At 25.2% G+C, this 19,675-nt stretch overlaps 1 protein-coding gene across 1 annotated transcript in view; it reads right to left on the bottom strand.

Annotated features, from left to right (window-relative positions):
• LOC107161357 (uncharacterized) overlaps window positions 1–19,675 on the bottom strand; it is a 52,565-nt gene that overhangs the window by 15,539 nt on the left and 17,351 nt on the right. The window contains exon 2 of the mRNA XM_089217114.1: window positions 532–780. Within this exon, the coding sequence (XP_089073240.1) occupies window positions 532–780 (249 nt within the window). The remainder of the gene's footprint in view (window positions 1–531; window positions 781–19,675) is intronic.

The raw sequence follows: 19,675 nt of genomic DNA, 5'->3' as shown, positions 1-19,675 counted from the left end.
ACAAAAGATAAGCTTTGTAATGGTTTCTGTATAAGAAGTATGGTGATCTAAGCAGTCACCTGCTCGGTGAGAAATGTACGTAAATTCAATGAAAGAGAAAGAGAGAGAGAAAGACTATCTGTGGACAGGTTTGTACACAGCCACTCAACCTGTTCGTGCTTAAATAAGTAATATGATAAGCGTATATGTGTATTATTTACGTGTTAGCCATTTACGGCTTCTCTGTCTATTGTCGGATATGCATGATTAAATTGAATCAAACTAATTTTCAGCATATTTTATGCAAGGGGAGACTGATTTCACACAAGCAACTTTCCAAAAAATTTCACCTGGCTAGATGGATCGGATTAATCGAAATATACCGATGAAAATACGAATTTATAATATGCAATAATTTTAAATACTGTTTTCGATAATTAGATAGTTTATATTACGACTGACTGCACTTTTTAATTTAATTAATTAAATTTTTGTTTAAATGTTTTCAAAAAATTGTATCAATTATTTTGTGTTGATTAAAGCATAATATACCTGTACAGATTCGATTCCAGAATCTCCGTTTTGTATAATGAAACTTTGTTCCTTAACTCCAACATTTGGAAGCGGTATATCAATGTTCTGTTTATTAGACCACAATGGAATCATTTGTATGGACGTTTCATTTCTCGAAATTTTTTCATCGTTACCGTTATAGTGTGTATTACTCATTTCAATTTCAATATCAGGGAACTTCTTTTTCTTCGATCTATCCCATTTCATTTTATTCTCCATTAATGGAATCTGAAACACAATAAAATAAATTGTTCATATAACAGATAAATTAATGGCGATGATAACAGAATAAAATAAATATAGAAATAAAAACAAAAATAAAAATAATAATTTTTTGAAATTAAATATTGTAAGACAAAGCTCTAGAGTATAGACGATGAACTTTCAAAAAAAAAATAAGTAAATGTAATACATTTAATAGAAGCTAAATAAAAAAAAAATATTCAAACATTTCTTGGAATCAAAATGATTAGTACTAAAACTTAAAAAAAGTGGTTGGCACATTACATTTAGTATTTTTCATTACATTTATGCATAGTATACATAATTTTCATATCAAATAGCGGATTATATAATCTAGATTTATCAACATAAACGGTAGCAAATTCAATGAGTATTAGCAGTATTAAAAAAAAATGGTCGAACAATTTTAAAAATAATATACTGTTTGTAAAATGCTAGTATAAATATTTTGTGAATATTTCAAGTATCTATCTTCGGATATTCGTTTTTTAATTCCAACAAAATAACGAATTCGATTTAATTTTAATTATGGTAAAACTATAGCTCCGTTAATAATCTAAAAAGTCTACGTAACTGATGATAAGCTTAGATACTAAGGTGGATTTTATAAATTAAAAATTAAATTTGTGCAAAATTCAGTTTAAAAAATACTATAAAAGTATTTTTTAGATCACCATAATTGTCCGTGTATTAAAGTTATAATTAACAATGGGTTTTATCACTGGATGGCCTCCCTCCTCATGTGTTTCATGTTGTAAAATTATTTATTGTAGTTCAAATTTGCTTATTATGCCTAGTAACATAGAGTGTTCTTATAAATCAATTTTTTTTTTAGTGTTTATTTATTATGAAAATTTTTAAAATAATCAAAGAACTATAAGTTCTGAGAAAAAAAAAACTTTTCAATAGTAATTTATCTGAGATTGGATTTTCAATATGGTTCTCAGTCATTGTATGATTTCTAAATGCATATTGATTCATACTTATATATTTTTCCATATGAAATACGTATTTTAAATTTCATTCTTAAAAAAAAAAGTTTTGGTTAGATTTCAATGAAATTTTTTCTTGTTAGTTTTTACGCATATCTTAATTAATAATTAAACGATTATTTCCATCACTTATTTTAATTTGGATTAATATTTTGATATTTATATAAATGAAATATAAACCAATTCAATCGTAAATATATTCAACTTCTATGTCGTTGAAAATGCAACAAATTGAAAAACGATATAAATTTGTCGTTGTCTATTCGATGCTTTGAAACAATTGTTAAGGACTGAAATATTATAGGAAAAAAAAAACTCACTTAATGTAAAATAAAATTACTGTATTCAATATTATTTTTTTTAGCTGTACTTTATGAATTAATATATTATGTTTATATTTTTTAATTATTTTTCACTATTTTTGAATTTGAATTTGAAAACGTTGTTAAAATAAATTTGACGTATATTATTATATTATTAGATTTAGTTTTTTTTAAATTTATTTACGACTTCCTATAGTTATTTTTAATTATTATTAATGAATAACCTGATGAAAAAATACCAAGTTAATAAAACAAGACTTTGGATACCTACTAAAACAAACTTTATGAATCTTAATATTATTTATATTAATTTAATAATAATAATAATCATATTATGATTAGGCCTTGCTTAATATTTTTGGGTTATTAAAAATTCTACACCATAAGGTATAGGATCATGGAAAGTGATGATTCGTTCAATGTTTGAAATTTAAAAACGTCTGTATAGCCTATTATTAATGTAAGTAAATCCTGTAGAAATTAATAAATTAATAATAAAATTCAGTTTCCGTCTTTACTAAAACGAATTGGTCATGATGATTTTAACTTAGAGTAAAAGTTCAATTCAAAATAAAGTCATGTCAACTTTTTCAAAACAATTGAAGTAGATTAAACTTATTCTACTACCCTCAGTTAAGTTCTCAAATTTAATTAACAACCTAATCTTTAAAATGTATGAATTAATTTAAAAATTATATTTAGATTTATTGGGTTTGCATTGATCATTTTTCTATTTAATAGTGTCTGATTTAATTTTTTTATCAGAGATTATTAAAAATAGATAGATTGCAATGCTTTTTGCCCTTAAAATATTTAACCAATCATGAGATGAAAGGATGTTTGAAAGGGGAAACATTATGTGGGTCATTTTAGTTAAAAAGGAAATTTATAAAACTTCGCAGTAATTTTTATAAATGATAAAACATTGGCAATAACACAGTAAAATGTAAGTCAACATTCTTACATTTTTAATGATTACTAAATATTGTATACCACGGATGCAATTAAATTCTTAAAAATATATTTCCAGCATTCGATATAGATATATTTTTGTTTAAACATTTCAAGATTGTTATTTTTTTTTTAAATATATAATTTACAATATAAGCTACTATGACCTGAATGGATTATTGAATATATAATTAACCGAGTTGATGTTATATTACTCTGAATAAAATTCAAAAAGATCAATAAAAAAAATTAAAATTTCATTATCTGAAATATGTTTCCAAACAAAAATATGAATACTAGTCAATAATTGAAAATAATTAAATTTTTTTTTTTTGATTAATATGGGTAGGCAGGCACCATTATGTTTATTGTGAAATGCAGTTGATTATAACCGTAATTATTATAATATCTAAAGTTTAATTCTTTTTTGTATACTTTGGGATTTTGTTCTTTATGACTCACTCAGAAATTAAAATTAAAATTGAATACGTGTCTTTTTCACGTAATATAATGCTTCAGCGTATAGTCATGAAATTAATTTTCTACTAGGTACGTGGTAAGATTTTTATTATTGTTGTTTATATAATAAGAGTTTATTTAAGTTTTAAAATATATTTTATTATTAATAATTTAATATATTTATGATCTTAATTTGCACACACATCTATAAGGTAATATCTTACCTAATAGTAATATTTGTTTTATATTGAATTGTTTAAATTTGATGATCCCATATTCCCATGTGTAACCCATTTTTTTAAAGCACTGAAACTTCATCAAATAGTTTGAATAATTTCATTAAAATTAGTTCTTGTTTCCAAACGATATCAGAACATTAAAAATAATTTTAAAAACCATCCATATTCTAGCATATCTGATGTGTATATTTTCTTATTTTATAAATTATAATAACATACAGAACAGCCTAGATACATGAATACAATAACATTTGAATGTAATTTCCCTCGGGTAGACAAAAGCCATGTTTTGATTCATGAAAAATGTAATCTAATTGCATCTTTGCGTTAAAACACGTATATGTAACTATATTAACCTATATTATACATGTTGAAATATAAATTACACTATGGACAACACATTTTGATGAACAAACTAATAACAAAAGTTCATATGACAATATATTTTATTACATCACGTAATGTTGCACTTTGAATAACAATAACTGGACTATATAAAATTCAAGTACACACAATTATTGTGTGAAATATTATATATTATTTTATGTCAACAAAAGTAAAAATAGATTTTATACATTAAAGAAACGTTATTTATTCACCAATCGTTGGTAAAAAAATCAAATAATTAATTGAATATTCTAATATTCCATAAGCCAAATATTGCCCATTAATTTTTACTACAACAGTACAACACATTGAGTCATTTACTAACATTAGGATTGGGATACCATTTTTCTAATTATATGTACTATGGATCTCTAAAATAGAACGATAGAATGAGTACTAAAATAATATATTATAGTCCGTATTAATAAATAAGATATAGGCGTTTTACGTTAAATTGGCAATAGCTTAAAATTGATCTACATATTTTTTTAAATGTCATTGCACACAATAAAATATAATATACGTAAAAGTTTCAATTCATCACAAATTTTTTGAATTATAACAATTATTCGTTATTCTTTGTTTAAATATTTAATTTCGTCAATATTTAAGCTTCAAATATCTATCCAAAAATTATACTAATTATAAATAAATTATATTAATTTTTTAAATTGTTTAGGATTTAGTTGCAACTGTACTTATGATAAATATGGGATGTCATTTTTAAGGGTTATTGACCAGGCCTAGCAAGCCTAAAAATAGTTTTCAACACTTTAAACAAATATTAATATAAAAACTTCAAAACTCCAAACGCATATCAATAACAGCTTAAAATTAGTCTTAAGTATTTTGAAAAAATGAATAATATAAAATTATAATAAGTAGCAATGGATTACTTCTATTATAGTATTATTAATTAACTTCCTACGATTATATACAAAAATTGTTTGACGGGAAATTATTATTTTACGCGTGAATACCAAATGTTACTCAACAAATAAACTTCAGTCATTCATATTACATTTTTGTGAAACAATGCATTCAATTGATTTTTTTAAATTCTTGTATCCTTGTATTAAATTTTCGAACCTTAATTATGAATTTATTTTTATAATTATTTTATTTAAAATGTTTCAGCTAATGAATTTTCATATACATATTTAACATAATTGGAATTTGACATATTTTATATAATTAATGGTCTGATCTTAATGTTTACAGAGCAATATTTAAGATTACGGTAATTTTTCTATGTGTTATAATCAGAGAATTAATATTAAATATAGATTATGATAGTTTTAATAAGGTTTGTGGATGAATTTGGTATTGAAATTAATTATTATTATTATGGAAGTTTGTTGTGAGTTTGTTTAAAAGGTCGGTAAGTAGAGAGATTAAAGGTTTTAGATTCGTTCAAAATTCTTGACATTGAACCGGAAGTATTGGATGTTGGTTGATCCGTTGATCGGCTATTATGCTGGTGTATGATGGACCGGAGGGGGTTATATCGGTTACGCGAGGACAGAATGAGTTTGAAGTCTACCTTTTTTAGTTTATTTGTGGATTCTGTCAGGTTTGTGTACCTTATATAGTCTTTGTATGATACTGATGACTAGGGCAGAGGACTTGAAGCATTTGCATATTTGATTTACACTGTCAGAAAAACAAGAGTTACGATACAAAAACATTTCAAGCTCTCACAAAGCTAGTTTTGAAATTTTATTGTGCATTTAAATGTATATTTTGTGTTTTTTTGGTTTTTAAGGTATATTTTACACTTTTATTTTCTATTTTATACTTTTTGAGACATATTGAACTTAAATCGATTTTTTCCACTGTGACATTTTTAAGTCAAAAAATTTGGATAAAAATGTATTTATTTTTAATTTTTGTCGTATAATATGGTTTTTTACTGTACACGGGCACATATTTTTCGTAGAAGCGATAACGATCTAACGTTGTACACTATACCTACGACATCACCACCACAGCTTTGTACGCACCACGCGGGCTTTTATTCGATTAGGATTTATTTGCAGCAAATGTTATTCCGGGTAATTCTCCAAGGCGTTTAAAACGCAACTGGTGTAGAAATATGCTAACTTAATGTTATAATATATAAATTAATGTATAACCTCAATTTATAAGTGTCATCACTGGGTGGCTGCTTTTATCAAGCTTATTCATGTATTTTATTTATCTCAGCTAATACTCTTATTGTACCCATGAGGTACAGATTGAGTATATAATAATAAAGGAAAAAAAAGGATTTATTTACAAAACGTTTCTAGACATGACAATAATAAATATTTTAGCATTTAGTCTCTGTCAGTTCTGCGGAATGTACATTAACGTTAAAAAAAATTATAAGTGCATAAGTGCTTCCACATTTTGAGTTTTTTTAGAGCTACAAGTCCTCTACCCTACTGATGACGCTGTATGTGCACTAGAGTATAGTACACGTCTAGCCGATGGACTACGTTTTTCTCTAGTCCTGCACGTGGATTATAATATTATAGTTTGTCATTGAAATTCATAGTTTTTTACATAGATTTCCGAGGGCGTTCAAGAGGGCTTAGGTGAGACTTCAGTTTGAGGTGGTCGCTAATACCCAACTATGTTATTATTATGTAGAAATAACTAGGTTTGGAAAGCGCTGCGTAGCGATCGGTGAACTAAATGATTTTTATTTTCATCTTGTCGAAAAATGTAAGGAAAAATGTCATTCTGATTGCAGTGTTTTTTGTGGTGATCAAAGAAGCGTCATGTTTGGCGGGCCCGATAAGCGGTGTAACGTAGGTAAGTTAAGTGATAATGTGAAATTGTTTGTGTGCGATTACTTCGAAATTGGTAATAACACTAATAACAGAGCTCGATTAGTAAGTATGTGCCCGTAGTGCAGGTAGTTAACATGCATTTTTAACCATTACAAAATTTGAAAATTTTCGTGATTCTTACGAATTTCTTTACATTATTCTTACTTCAACCTCAAATTCCAATATTAAAAACTTATTAAAATCTTAGTATTATGATTTTAATGTTTGATAAACAGCTAAAAAAGATTCAAACTCTGAGTGAAAATTTCAATTAGCTACGATTATTTGAATTTGAGTTACAATGTAATAACAAAATCGACTTTGTGAAAAAATTCTAATTTTTCCCTAATTTATTAATTATTTCCCCAATTTAATGAGAAGATACTGTGATTTTTATTTCTCACTGATATTATTCATTATAATAGAATATCTAATATATAATAATAATATAGACGAATGGTCTAATACTATACATATAAACAATTTATTTTTTCGAATAGCAAAAATTAAGGTTGATATATCATAGTAGACTTGATAAATAATATTAATCAATTTATTAATAATTGTTATCAAACCATTTTCATACTTTTTCTTATACTTGTGAAGTATTATTTATGCAGTCACTTATACAAATATTCTTACAACCATAAGAACCAATTATATTATATAAGTATTTAAGTACTAGGTATATGATATTACGACTCTTGAGTCTCGAATTATAGTCATTGTCAGTAGTTCATTGCGCTTTTTAAGTATTTTATAGCAATAAACAAACTAAGAACAGAAAAAATAAATAAGTCAACGATTTAATTTTAAACATCGTTTGACATTCTACTTTTAAAATGATATCTTATGACATTATATAGGTATTATATTACCTATTGTAATTAGAGATTATCAACAATCTAAATATTTTTGTATTTTAATTTTAAAAGTGATCAAAATTTCACGTAGTTAATGTTTAATATATTTTTTCGACCTAAAATAATAATACAAATAAAAAAATCAATAAAAAACCATAATTTATTATAAGGATATTTAGGATATTTTCCAATTTGTAAGTTATAGCCAATAACAACATTTTAGCTATCAAAATCTCATACATAATCCCATTATATAACTTGACTAACTAATATTTTGAACATTATAGATCTATTTTGTATAATTAATTTAATTTTTTTTATAATTGTTTATACTCGTATAATGTAATACGCTTATAGTTATCATGGAAGTTGCGTGTCTAACTACCATTTGCACAAGTTCAACCAAGCAAATAATATTAGTCGATTGTGGTCAACATTTGTATATTTTATAATATGTGTAGTCTAATCTAAATATAATAATATGTGCGATGTACCTATAAAGGTATAATATTATTAATATCGAATTATACAACCAGTAAATCGGTAAATATTCTATAGGTAAATATTTGTAATTTATTGTTATTTTTGAAAGACTTAGACAACTTATATTATATTTTATTATTATTTCTTTATTCTATCCGCTGGTCACTTATTATATTTTCTAATGGTGTTGTAGCAGCCAATAATTTGTATTTTATGGACACTCAAACTAATCATATATTAAATTAACAGTTGATTAAATATCTTTTTTAACATTTAGGAGTAAACACATATAATAGAAAACAATCTGAGGAATTGCTCTGCTATAAAAAAGTTGTTGATTTTCCACTCCATTCATTAAGTAACTGTTAATTGTAATGAAAGTGTTAAATTTTGATTTAATTATAAATCATTATATACCGACGATTAAAAACGATAATGAGCACAAACCGTCTGCCAGCACAATCATTTATATATTATTATATTATCAATTATTTTCTATCAGTAATACAGCATACTGAGCTTTCTTTTGCAAAAAACAATTACATACTCGTATATCATAATATCCTAATAATTATTATTTTTATGGTCGTTTAATAGCACCGTTATTAATATTATTAAGACAATACTAACGTACCGTAGAATGGCGTTAGTAAGTAAATAGGTTCATAATGCAAATAGCTTATATAATTTATAATTTATTTAAATATTTTGTAAATTCCATTAAGTATATTTATCTAACACTAAATAACAATATACCAACCTATTACGTATATAATGGTGAAAAGTCTCAAATGCCAACGAATAATGTTTTTGAATTATAAAAAATGAACTAAAATTGTTATTGTTCTTTTATTCAACTTTATAAAAATTTGAACTTTAAAAGGCTGTAAAAAATTGGAAATATATTATTTTTGAGATTTTTATGTTTCTTAATGAAAAGCATTTGAGGAAAGGCTATACGATGTAAAATTTCCAAGTTTTAGTCTATCAAATTGAAAATTGCATGAACTTTTAAACTATGAAAAACCTTTTGTCCGACAGCGCATACATTTTTTATCAACATACATAGAAGGAATCATAAATAATATAATTTCAACATTTTAAATTTCTGTATAATAGCATACAAAAAGTAAAAATTATTTTTTAAATGCTATAATGTATAAGATATAATAATATAAAAATATTCGTAGTAATGAACAGTTTTAAGTACCTACATAAGATTAATTGTTTGGAGTACCTATAATAACACAATTAGTATGAAATTCATTTTAAGTTTATTTGTTATAATATTATACGTTTAAGCTTTATGTATTTTGTATTCAATTTCGTAGAAATTCCCGTTTATCCTTAATTTTTTTTTTGGTTTTTTCCGGTGTTTTTTAAAACTACTGGGAAATTCAAAATCAATACGCTCAATCGCTCCACTCAGAACCTAAAATTTGAATTTATCATGCTTATAATTTTTCGTTATTTACTGTAAGTAAATTCGGATATTCATTTTTTTTTCTTTATTTGGAATAGGCAATTTATACCTAAGGGGCACAATAGGTTTATGTGGATAGAGTATAAATATAAATTAATCTTAATAATCACATACACAATTATTAAAATAATTAAATATTAACAGACTATACTTGATGTGATATATTCATTTTTTAACTACGAAAAAACAAACAAAATTTCTCTGCAAGAGCACAAGTCTTTGAATTCAAATGATAATTTTATTATTCCTAATAAATACCAAATGATTTGAATTTGAAAAATGTAACATTTTTCCATCGAAGTAGGTAAGAATGTATAATTGATTGGGTACATGGAAAAAAAAATAATGGACATTTATTCAAAGTTGATAAATAATAATTGGATAATTTTATATTTTATTTAGAGTATCTTTTATTAGAATTTAGTATACTTCTTTTCTTGCTGTGAATTGTAATTAACTGAAATCTATGAATTAACATATTTTTTTATGTTCAAAATATATTGACTGTTTATTCAATGTAATTAAATAATGGATTAAATTCACATATATCACAAGTCATTTTAGAGTGATTTTACTATGATGTATTATCGAACAATATTTTTTATACATTTCAACCATAACATTTTAAAATTTAGTCACTTTTGAGCACAATAAACCATCGCTTGATTTTATTAGCTACTTTATATGAATACTTAAAGTTCAAATTTATCCAGTGTACAAAGTCTACGTGCTCGCATTGCTTAACTTTCATATAATATAATATCCAACCTATATAAATTCAGTGAAGTATAGTAAGCACACTCCATTTTTTTTATTTCTTTACTATTCTTTTAACTATCTGATGCCGGTGTATTTATATTAAATAAAAACTGTAGTTTTGAAATTATTAACGTACTTCTATAACAACTATGAAAGTTTATATTAAACAATTTATCCTTACTAAATCAGCTGAATGCCCTCATTAGTTAAAGCCGATAAAACTTTAAAAAAGTTAAATTGAAAAAAATCAATTTGTGTATATTGCAGTCCAAATTTATTAGGAATATTACTTGTATTTTCAACTCATCATGAACAAATTTGACAGACATCATCACACAAGGATTTTTAATTCATTCTATACCATTATAATTTGTATTTGTTATATATACCTGCAAATGAACCAACATATCTCATAAATTAGGAAATATTATATTGATTTTCTTCTAGTGATGTTGATTATTCATTGTATTACTATTTTTTTTTTTTTTTTTTTTTTATTGAAATAGATTAGTCTTTGTTAAAACGAATAAATTATCTATACGAGGATTAAAATGTCATTGAATATCAATGAGTTTTAGCATAACAATTCATTCAACTTCAAAATATTTTGATGCATTACCAACATTTTATATATATTTTATAAGTGACAAATTATCTACAGAACATAATTTTCCAGTATACTTCATTCAAGACAAATTTACGTTTAAATCAATGTGAACGGAAAATTGTTAATTTTTTATTATATTAAAGTATACGCATTATGCACTACACTCACACTTATAAAATAATTCACAAAAAATATACTATTGTTTTTATATTACAACAGGAATTAACTTTCCACTTTTGGCCCAAATCGCAAGATCAATTACATACATTAGACCCATACATTTTTTTAAACTCAAAACTTCTAGATAGGTAACGTCTAGAGTCAAAGACATAAATACGATAAACGATTCCACTCACGGAAAATTCATGGTATATAAAAACTAGTGCACTATATAATCATATGTATATAAATAATATTATTGATAACATAAAGATAACACTAGCTATTATAAAAACTAAAATATACATATACCACAATAATTGTAGTCACCGTAGGACGATAATATTATAGTATCAACATGCGATAACTATATTTTTAATTTATTGCAGCTAGCGTATCTGTATTTATTTTAGTTTTACAGGTACAACATTATATTAATAATTTATTTTCTTGTTTTAACCTAATAAAGGTAATTTTAGTCATGCAGATAGATGGTGACCTGAAAATTCTTTCCATGTTCGGAACCCTATAATTTGTCACAGGACAAGTAAATTGATGAAAGTTAACATTAAAGTTTTTGATATATTAATTATAAAAATGTAAATACATAAATAATTATAATTATAACAATTATTATATACTACATCATCAATTTTTTAATCCAAATATTTTTTTATTAATATACCTTTTTTATTTTAAGGCAAAAACATATTTGCAATCTGTAATATTTATAAACGATGAGTAAATTTGCTAAACTAAACTAAAATATTACAACACGACTTGACGTGTGAAAGCCCTCTGATTTTATGGGAGAAAAGTTTATTAATTACTTAATACAGGTCGGGATTTAGAAGATTTCGGCCTCAATTTCTTTTTAGTCGTCGTGAGTGGTTGTTTGGGATGAATGTTAATTCAAACTTAGTTAAGTACTAATGAATTCATGTGATTTGATGTGGATTTTAGATTCTAAGCAGAGCAACGAATGTATTGATTTTAACATTATGTGTGTTTTCATTTTTTTGAATTTTTTTTTTGTCTGTCATCACGTTTTGGGGCAGTAAAAGTGCTTAGATTTTTGACTTCAGTACCTCGTTCGATCAGAAAGTGAATCTAGTTGGTACTTTGGGGGGTCAAAAGTAAAAAAATTCTTAAAATTTTTTAAATAATCGGGATAAACAAACTAAAAATTAAGGGAAAAACGGGAAATTTTACGCACAATCAATTTTCGACAAAATCAATTTTGGTTTTTGATGTAACTTTAAAACGAATGACCATAGATACATGAAATTTTCACCAAATTTTTATATAAATATATTCTATTCACAATTCAATTTTAAAAAATGTTCGACTTAAGTTGAACTATTCATAGGCATATGCAATTTTCGATTATTATTAGTTTTTTTAAAATTAATATCGATAAAAAATGTATTTTTGGGTAGAAAAACTTGAAAATTTAATACAAGGCTCTTAACATATTGTAACAATGGCAGTTGAAAAATAAAATAAATATTTAGTCACAATTTTTTTTATAAACATTCAAAGTTTGAATTTTGACAAAATACGTAAAAATCACAACAATTCGCAAATTATTTTAAGCTAGATATTCATAAAAAATTTTCTTTATAAAACTAAGATTTGAAAATTGAATACAAGATCGTCAATCTTTATCACAAAAAAAATGTCCACCGGAAATTCAAATTAAATTTTTATGAGCATTTGAAATTTGAATTTTGACAACATTGGATATTCACTGGATTTCACATTTAGCGATTTTCTTATTTTAGTGTAACTGTAAAACAAATAACCTCAGATACTTGAAATTTTCACTGAATGTTTATATAGGTATTTTCTATATTTGATACAATTTTCAAAATATTTAGATTTGTTTTGAGGTATTTACTGACGTTTTAATTTTTCAACTTTTTTTGTTTTTTTTTTTTTCTTTAAATATCGATAAAAATTTATTTTTTGGATAGAAAAGCTTGAAAGTTTAATACAAGGCTTCTAATACATTATAAAAATAGCAGTTGAAAATATTACAAATACATAGGTATGATTTTTTTTTTTTTAAGCATTTAAAGTTCAAATTGTGACTAAATACGTAAAAATTACGGCAATGTTCAAATTATCTTAGATAGAAATTTTATTCATAAAAGTCTTTATTTTTAGATCTAAGATTTGAAAATGAAATACAAGGCTCCTAACATACTTTTACAATAGCAGTTGAAAAATAAAAGTAATACATAGTCACAATTTTTTTTACAAGCATACAAATTTTAATTTTGACAGCATACTCGTACGTAAAAATCACGAAAATTCGCAAATTATTTTAAGCTAGAAAATGCATAAACATTTTTCTTTTTAAATCTAAGATTTGAAAGTTTTTAATATATCCTACACAGATAAATCATTTCCGCTCAGAATCGTTTTCCGTATACAATGATATAATATCATTGGATTCAAATTTAATTCCATCCATTACAGTAACCCACTTGTAGCCTACTGTACAGCAGAGCGACATCCACGACTTACCCGCTTTTTAATTTTTAGCTGGTGTAGAGACTGGTAAATTTTTAAATCTTTGTGTAGTGAGAGGTTTAAGTCATGCATGGTATAGATGTTATTTGGGAAGGTTTGGTACATTTCCATATTTGGAGGCCATAGGCCTAGATAGTTTGAGCATTGATTTGTATATAAACAGTTTGTTGTCGATCGAGAGTTTGAAATTGCGAAAATAGCATAGTTGATAAAGCCCAGTATTAAGAATTTAAGAACCTTTCTTTTAGTTTTAAGGCGTTGGCCCCAAGTTCGGCGTTTGTCTAAGATTAAACCTAGTATTTGGTTTGAGTAGTTGGAATTTGAAAAAACTATCCGAATTAATTTTAGTTTTCCATTTGTAGGACCATTTAAAAAAATTGTCTAGATGCACTTGAAAATTTAGGTATGCTATTGTAGAGTCTGAATGTGGTGAGAAGTTAGCTGTGTCGTCAGCTTAAATACAAATCTTTAAAAATAAATACTGTAAAAAATACTTATTATAATTTTATTTTATTACCCACACTCACTCACTAATAGTTCTTCGTGTATTTTAATGTTAAAATAATTTATTACATTATAGTGTTTGGTATGCAATTATGCTTGTAGATGTTAACGATTAGTAGAAAAATAATTTACTGACATTTTGATTTCAACGATAACTGTTAGTATAAACATTAAACGTATGCTAGTTAAGTAACACCTATATTATAGTATATATCAGGGCTTGCATTTGAAATACATTTTAAACCAAAGTTTGGTTTGAAAACCAAATCACACTTTTTTGAGTTCGGGTATAAAGGATAATTTAAGCGATTTTTGGTAAAAACAGGTTCACTCCTACAAACACGATTACATTGAAAAATCTGAACACAAAAGTATACACTTTTATATATATATATATTACTTTAGGTATCATTAATTTATTATTATCCAAGTAAATTTTTCTATAAATTTCCATATTATACTTCAGAGTGGATATTTTAGAATCTTATTATCAAAACACAATACAGTGCGATCATTAACTATCATTATGCTGTGTTCTTGTAACCTAACCAATTTTTTTAAAATTTAATATAATATAGTAATTACCAGATAATATTTAAAGATATTTTATTTTAACAATTTTAATTAATCATCTACTTTATTTATAGAATGATTAGAACAAATTAAGACTAAACTTAACATATTTAGTTTACATCATGTTGTTTAAAAAAAATGAAGTAAATTTTTGTTGTTTTATATTGCCAAGAAAAAATTATCTAAGAACATAATACCTCATTTTTTTAAGAATATTTATTTAATTTAAGTCAAATAATTAGTTTAAAAACATACATATGGTATTTAAACTAATGCCCTAACCTTTTGGGAGAATTTTGGCTATGTCAATGTACAGTTTATCTTAAGTATCAAAAATATGAAAAAATTCTTATCTATTTTTTTATCTAGATAAATTGCATTTATCTATTATCTAATCTATATACTTTTGGCATTTTTATCTATTTATATTTATCTTGATAAATTCCTCAATATTCTATTACCTTTTTCTAGATAATATTATATTTATCTATTCCTAACACTAAATTTATACATTTTAAATTATTTGGTTTTATGATATTCTATAAATTACATTTTGCGTTATGTTTTGTTTAATGATAAATTATAAAGTTTTTGATCGTCATGGCGTATTGTTTTGTAGTGTTTAATTATTATTTATGTTTATCATTTTCCGTTAAAATAACGTTTATTAATTTTTTGTCAAACATGACGTATTATAATCATAACGTTATTATAACGTTTGGAAGCCCTGGCCCCGGGTGTATAGTATATTATTATTTATAAGACACTGACTATTGGCAATTATTTTATACGATAGATACTGCAGCAATTACTGCATGTTTGTCTTTTTTTAAACATACGGAATATCTCAATTTGAGTGTTTTAATCATGGTTTACCACCACTTAATTTTATGTTTATATGCTTAAATTATAAATGTATATATTTTTATTTTATGTATGATATAGGTGCCTACTAAAAATTGACGGACGGCGAATAAAACAACTTACTATTTTAACAAAGTTTATCTTGGACTATATTACGTTATTCTTATAGATAATTATTGGATTTAATTGTTTTTTACATACATCATTACGATAATATGTGAGTACAATAAATTTTAAGCAACGTGAATAGTATAGACGAATAGATGTAATATTGAGGTTTTGTTTGGTTTGGTTTTTATTTAATTCAGCTTCGTTAGTTCGTAATTCTCGGGAAACTGGTGACGTAAAACTAGTTGACCAACCAAGGAAAATAATATCACAGTTACACACTCGCCAGTATAGAATGTGATCCTCTACAGTCATTAAATTTATACAGCAGTCGAGGGGCATATAATTGTGACTTACGTTATTTGCGAACAGGTAACCACGATATTTTCCTTCAGTCAGTCCAAAGGATCTTAAACTCCATAAAATATATTATTCAAATCATATGGGTTGCTTGTAACCGTTATTCTATTACCTACGTAATGTACATATATTATACAAAACACTACATGGCATGTCTAGATGTAAATACACCTTTAAAGGAAAACCGCGGTGACCACCGACCTAACCTCCGTGTCCGTCTTGCTGTCTGTTTCTCAGCGGTTCTCGATCAAACCATATTTACATCGCAGTTTACAAATGTGTAAAGCGTTGTAGTAAGGTGACGATATTTCGTTCAAATTTGTTCGTGATACAAAATTATTTTTTACGTCTGATTCGGTGAAAACGTCAACCTTGACCAAACATAACCAGAAAAAACGTACTTAGTCCGATTTCCGTATATATTCACAGGGTTTTCATACTAATATTATAGGTACACTTCTATGACCGTTATTTTGAATTAATTATAGTTAGTTCCTCATAACAGATTTGGAAATAAAAATGTAATCGTTAGTTATTGACTTATTGTGTTAGAAATTTATATTGACTCTAACGGCCGTAATATATTAGAGACATATTCCGAATATTATTAAAATGTAAATGAGTTATATAATCAACTAGAAAATAAGTTAACAAGAACAATAAGAACATATTTAATATATTTAAAAAATATCATACCATTTTGCAAATGTCTAAAATCTCATCCAAAGTTAAAAGTGATTTAACTATAAAATCACTCCAATTTATACTAATTAAATCTGCTAGTATGTTGTTGCAACGAAATATTCCCATATTAAAATAAATAATAATGGCACAAGTTATTAACTGAAAACCTATACATAGCTGTATCAAAATTGCCTACACAACACGCCGGCCAACAGACGTGAAAATCATTAAATTATCACGAACTTTTCTTGACAGTACCCCATATTCCATAATTTAGTTTTATACCATATTTTTTATTCAAAACGTTTCATTAAAAATAATTGCTTAAAAATATATTATCCTCGTACACAAAAATTAGGTAAATAGACGAATAAAATAGATGATTTTTTTTTAATGTGACTAACTCAAAACAACTGTAAAATGTAATATATTACATCTGTTTTTAACAAAATGTAAATAATTCTAATAGCTATTAAAAAAGTAATTACATTAGGGCTTTGAGTATTTGTATTTATCCTCGAATATATTATTTTTCTGTGCCTATATGGCTATATGCAAATCAGATTTTGAGAGTTTCAATGAATTTAATCGTCTTACAATAATGTGAGGTTTTTTTATGTGTATGCGTCAAAACACTTTATACAGAGAATAAATTCTTCAATTGTTCATATTGAGAGTAGTCTTTGGAAAAAACTAGATCTTGTTTAGACTTTGAGGGAAACATTATATGAATAACATATTTTTTTTTTTTGTTTTTTGTGTATCATCACATTTTGGATCAGTGAACTTGTACCAATTTTCAACGTTGAAAATGATACAAAAATTGATCTAGCTAGATCTGACATCCTTAAGTCAAAATTAGAAAAATACCAGTACTTCCTAGATAATTTGGAAAAACTAACGAATTATTTACGCAATATCAAGTTTTTACAATATTGATTTTATTTTTATTGTTATTTAAAAAAATAAAATTATAAAAATGTGAAATTTGAATCAAATATTATGATTAATATATTATATTTATAATACCTATACCTATATTACTGGTATTTTCAAAATATTTTGGCGTTGTAAGCTGCTTATAGACAATTTACTATTTTACATTATTTTACATTTAATATTTATAAATTTTTGTATCATTACTAAAAAAAATAAAAATTAACTATGTTCCTCAAAAAACTTTTTTACCAACTTATTGGTTCATGGTCACAATCAAAGGAAGACTGGGTAAATATATTTTCATGTCGGGAATTGGTCGGGAACCGACGATTTGGCCATAAGTATGCAAAAAAAAAAAATAATGATAAAAATACCTTTATTATTTAAAAATATTTTCATCATTTTATGTAGATATTTAAAATTACACATAATATTGTATAAGATATTTTTTTTATAGATACAATGTACATACTTTAATATAATACCTATATATTAAAATTAACTTTTAAAGTAATTCCTTTTTTACATAATTAGGTTTTTTTTTCATAACGTCACTAGTTTCCCCGATTCTGTTGATTTAAATATCGTAATCTATAGAAGCTAATGTTCGCTTTTCCACGGGCATCAACATAAACGCAGTATCAGCGCTTCATGTGAGCCGTGTGGTGGCGACGCGACGCGCGACGGTGGCATTGTTATTAGTTATTAGTTATTACAAGTATAATTTATACTGTATAAATATAATAATATAATAGTTTAAAATTTATAAATAAATCACTAAACAAGCTTTTCAGCTTATCGCTTATATTATATGTTTATATCTGTATGTATATTTAGTACATGGATACAGACTACAGACACTACATCGTATAAATTGTTTAAACGAAATATAGCTTATGGAGCAAATAATAATAGCTTATCGAGAATACACTCGATCACTTCATAGTAATATTATAATATTATCGATTAATATAATACTTAAAATCACACGAGCTGATATGGTAATGCCTATTTATGCATTATGTTTATTATACTTTTATGTTTTTTCGTATGCTATATTTTTAATTTCTAAAATATTATCAGGCCATTTAATCTATTATTGTAAAGGGCCACCGGGATTTGTCCCGGTATCCCCACCAGGCCAGTCCGCCTCTAGTCACAATTGTTCTGATAAACTCGATATTAAAAAAAAACCATATTTCTCAAATAATCTTAGTAATTTTATTTTAATTCAAAACATCGTTATCGCAGTGACTTATTATCATTATGTAAATAACTGTTTGCTATTCTCAGTAAAATTATTATAATATAATATTATGTCAATCTACTCTTTAACTTCTCAGATACGTTATTTCAAATAAAAAAAATTATTATACGAATCTCATTACAGAGATTTTCAACCATAATTTATATCAGAAAAGAGTTCTCTATAGTTTTTAATAATTTTAAAGTTATAAAATTTACAAATCCAAGGTACAAAAATATATTGAAATATTTTATAACTAACTTAATTTATCCTAATTGTAATGTTTGCCAACTATTTTTATAAACTTTGAAATTACAGCCTTCGAGATATAATTATTTTATGAATTACTAAATATTCAAGATTAATAATTTCTGGATAGGTTTAACTAAAAATTAATAAACTAAGAGTTTTATTTGTTTTAAAATAAGATTTATTTGATATTTGTATAAAAGGAAACATGTTTATTCAACTTTTTAATCGATAATCCGGTTTTATTACTTAATTTAGGTCTAAGGTTGCTTTTGATCATTAAAAAATTTAACT

The sequence above is a fragment of the Diuraphis noxia genome, unplaced genomic scaffold (genome assembly GCF_037042655.1).
Source record: "Diuraphis noxia isolate RWA-SAM2 unplaced genomic scaffold, SU_Dnox_SAM2 contig0001, whole genome shotgun sequence".
Taxonomy (NCBI): Eukaryota; Metazoa; Arthropoda; class Insecta; order Hemiptera; family Aphididae; genus Diuraphis; species Diuraphis noxia.
Note: the sequence above shows the minus strand (reverse complement) of the source record. Positions and strands in the feature narration are given on the sequence as shown.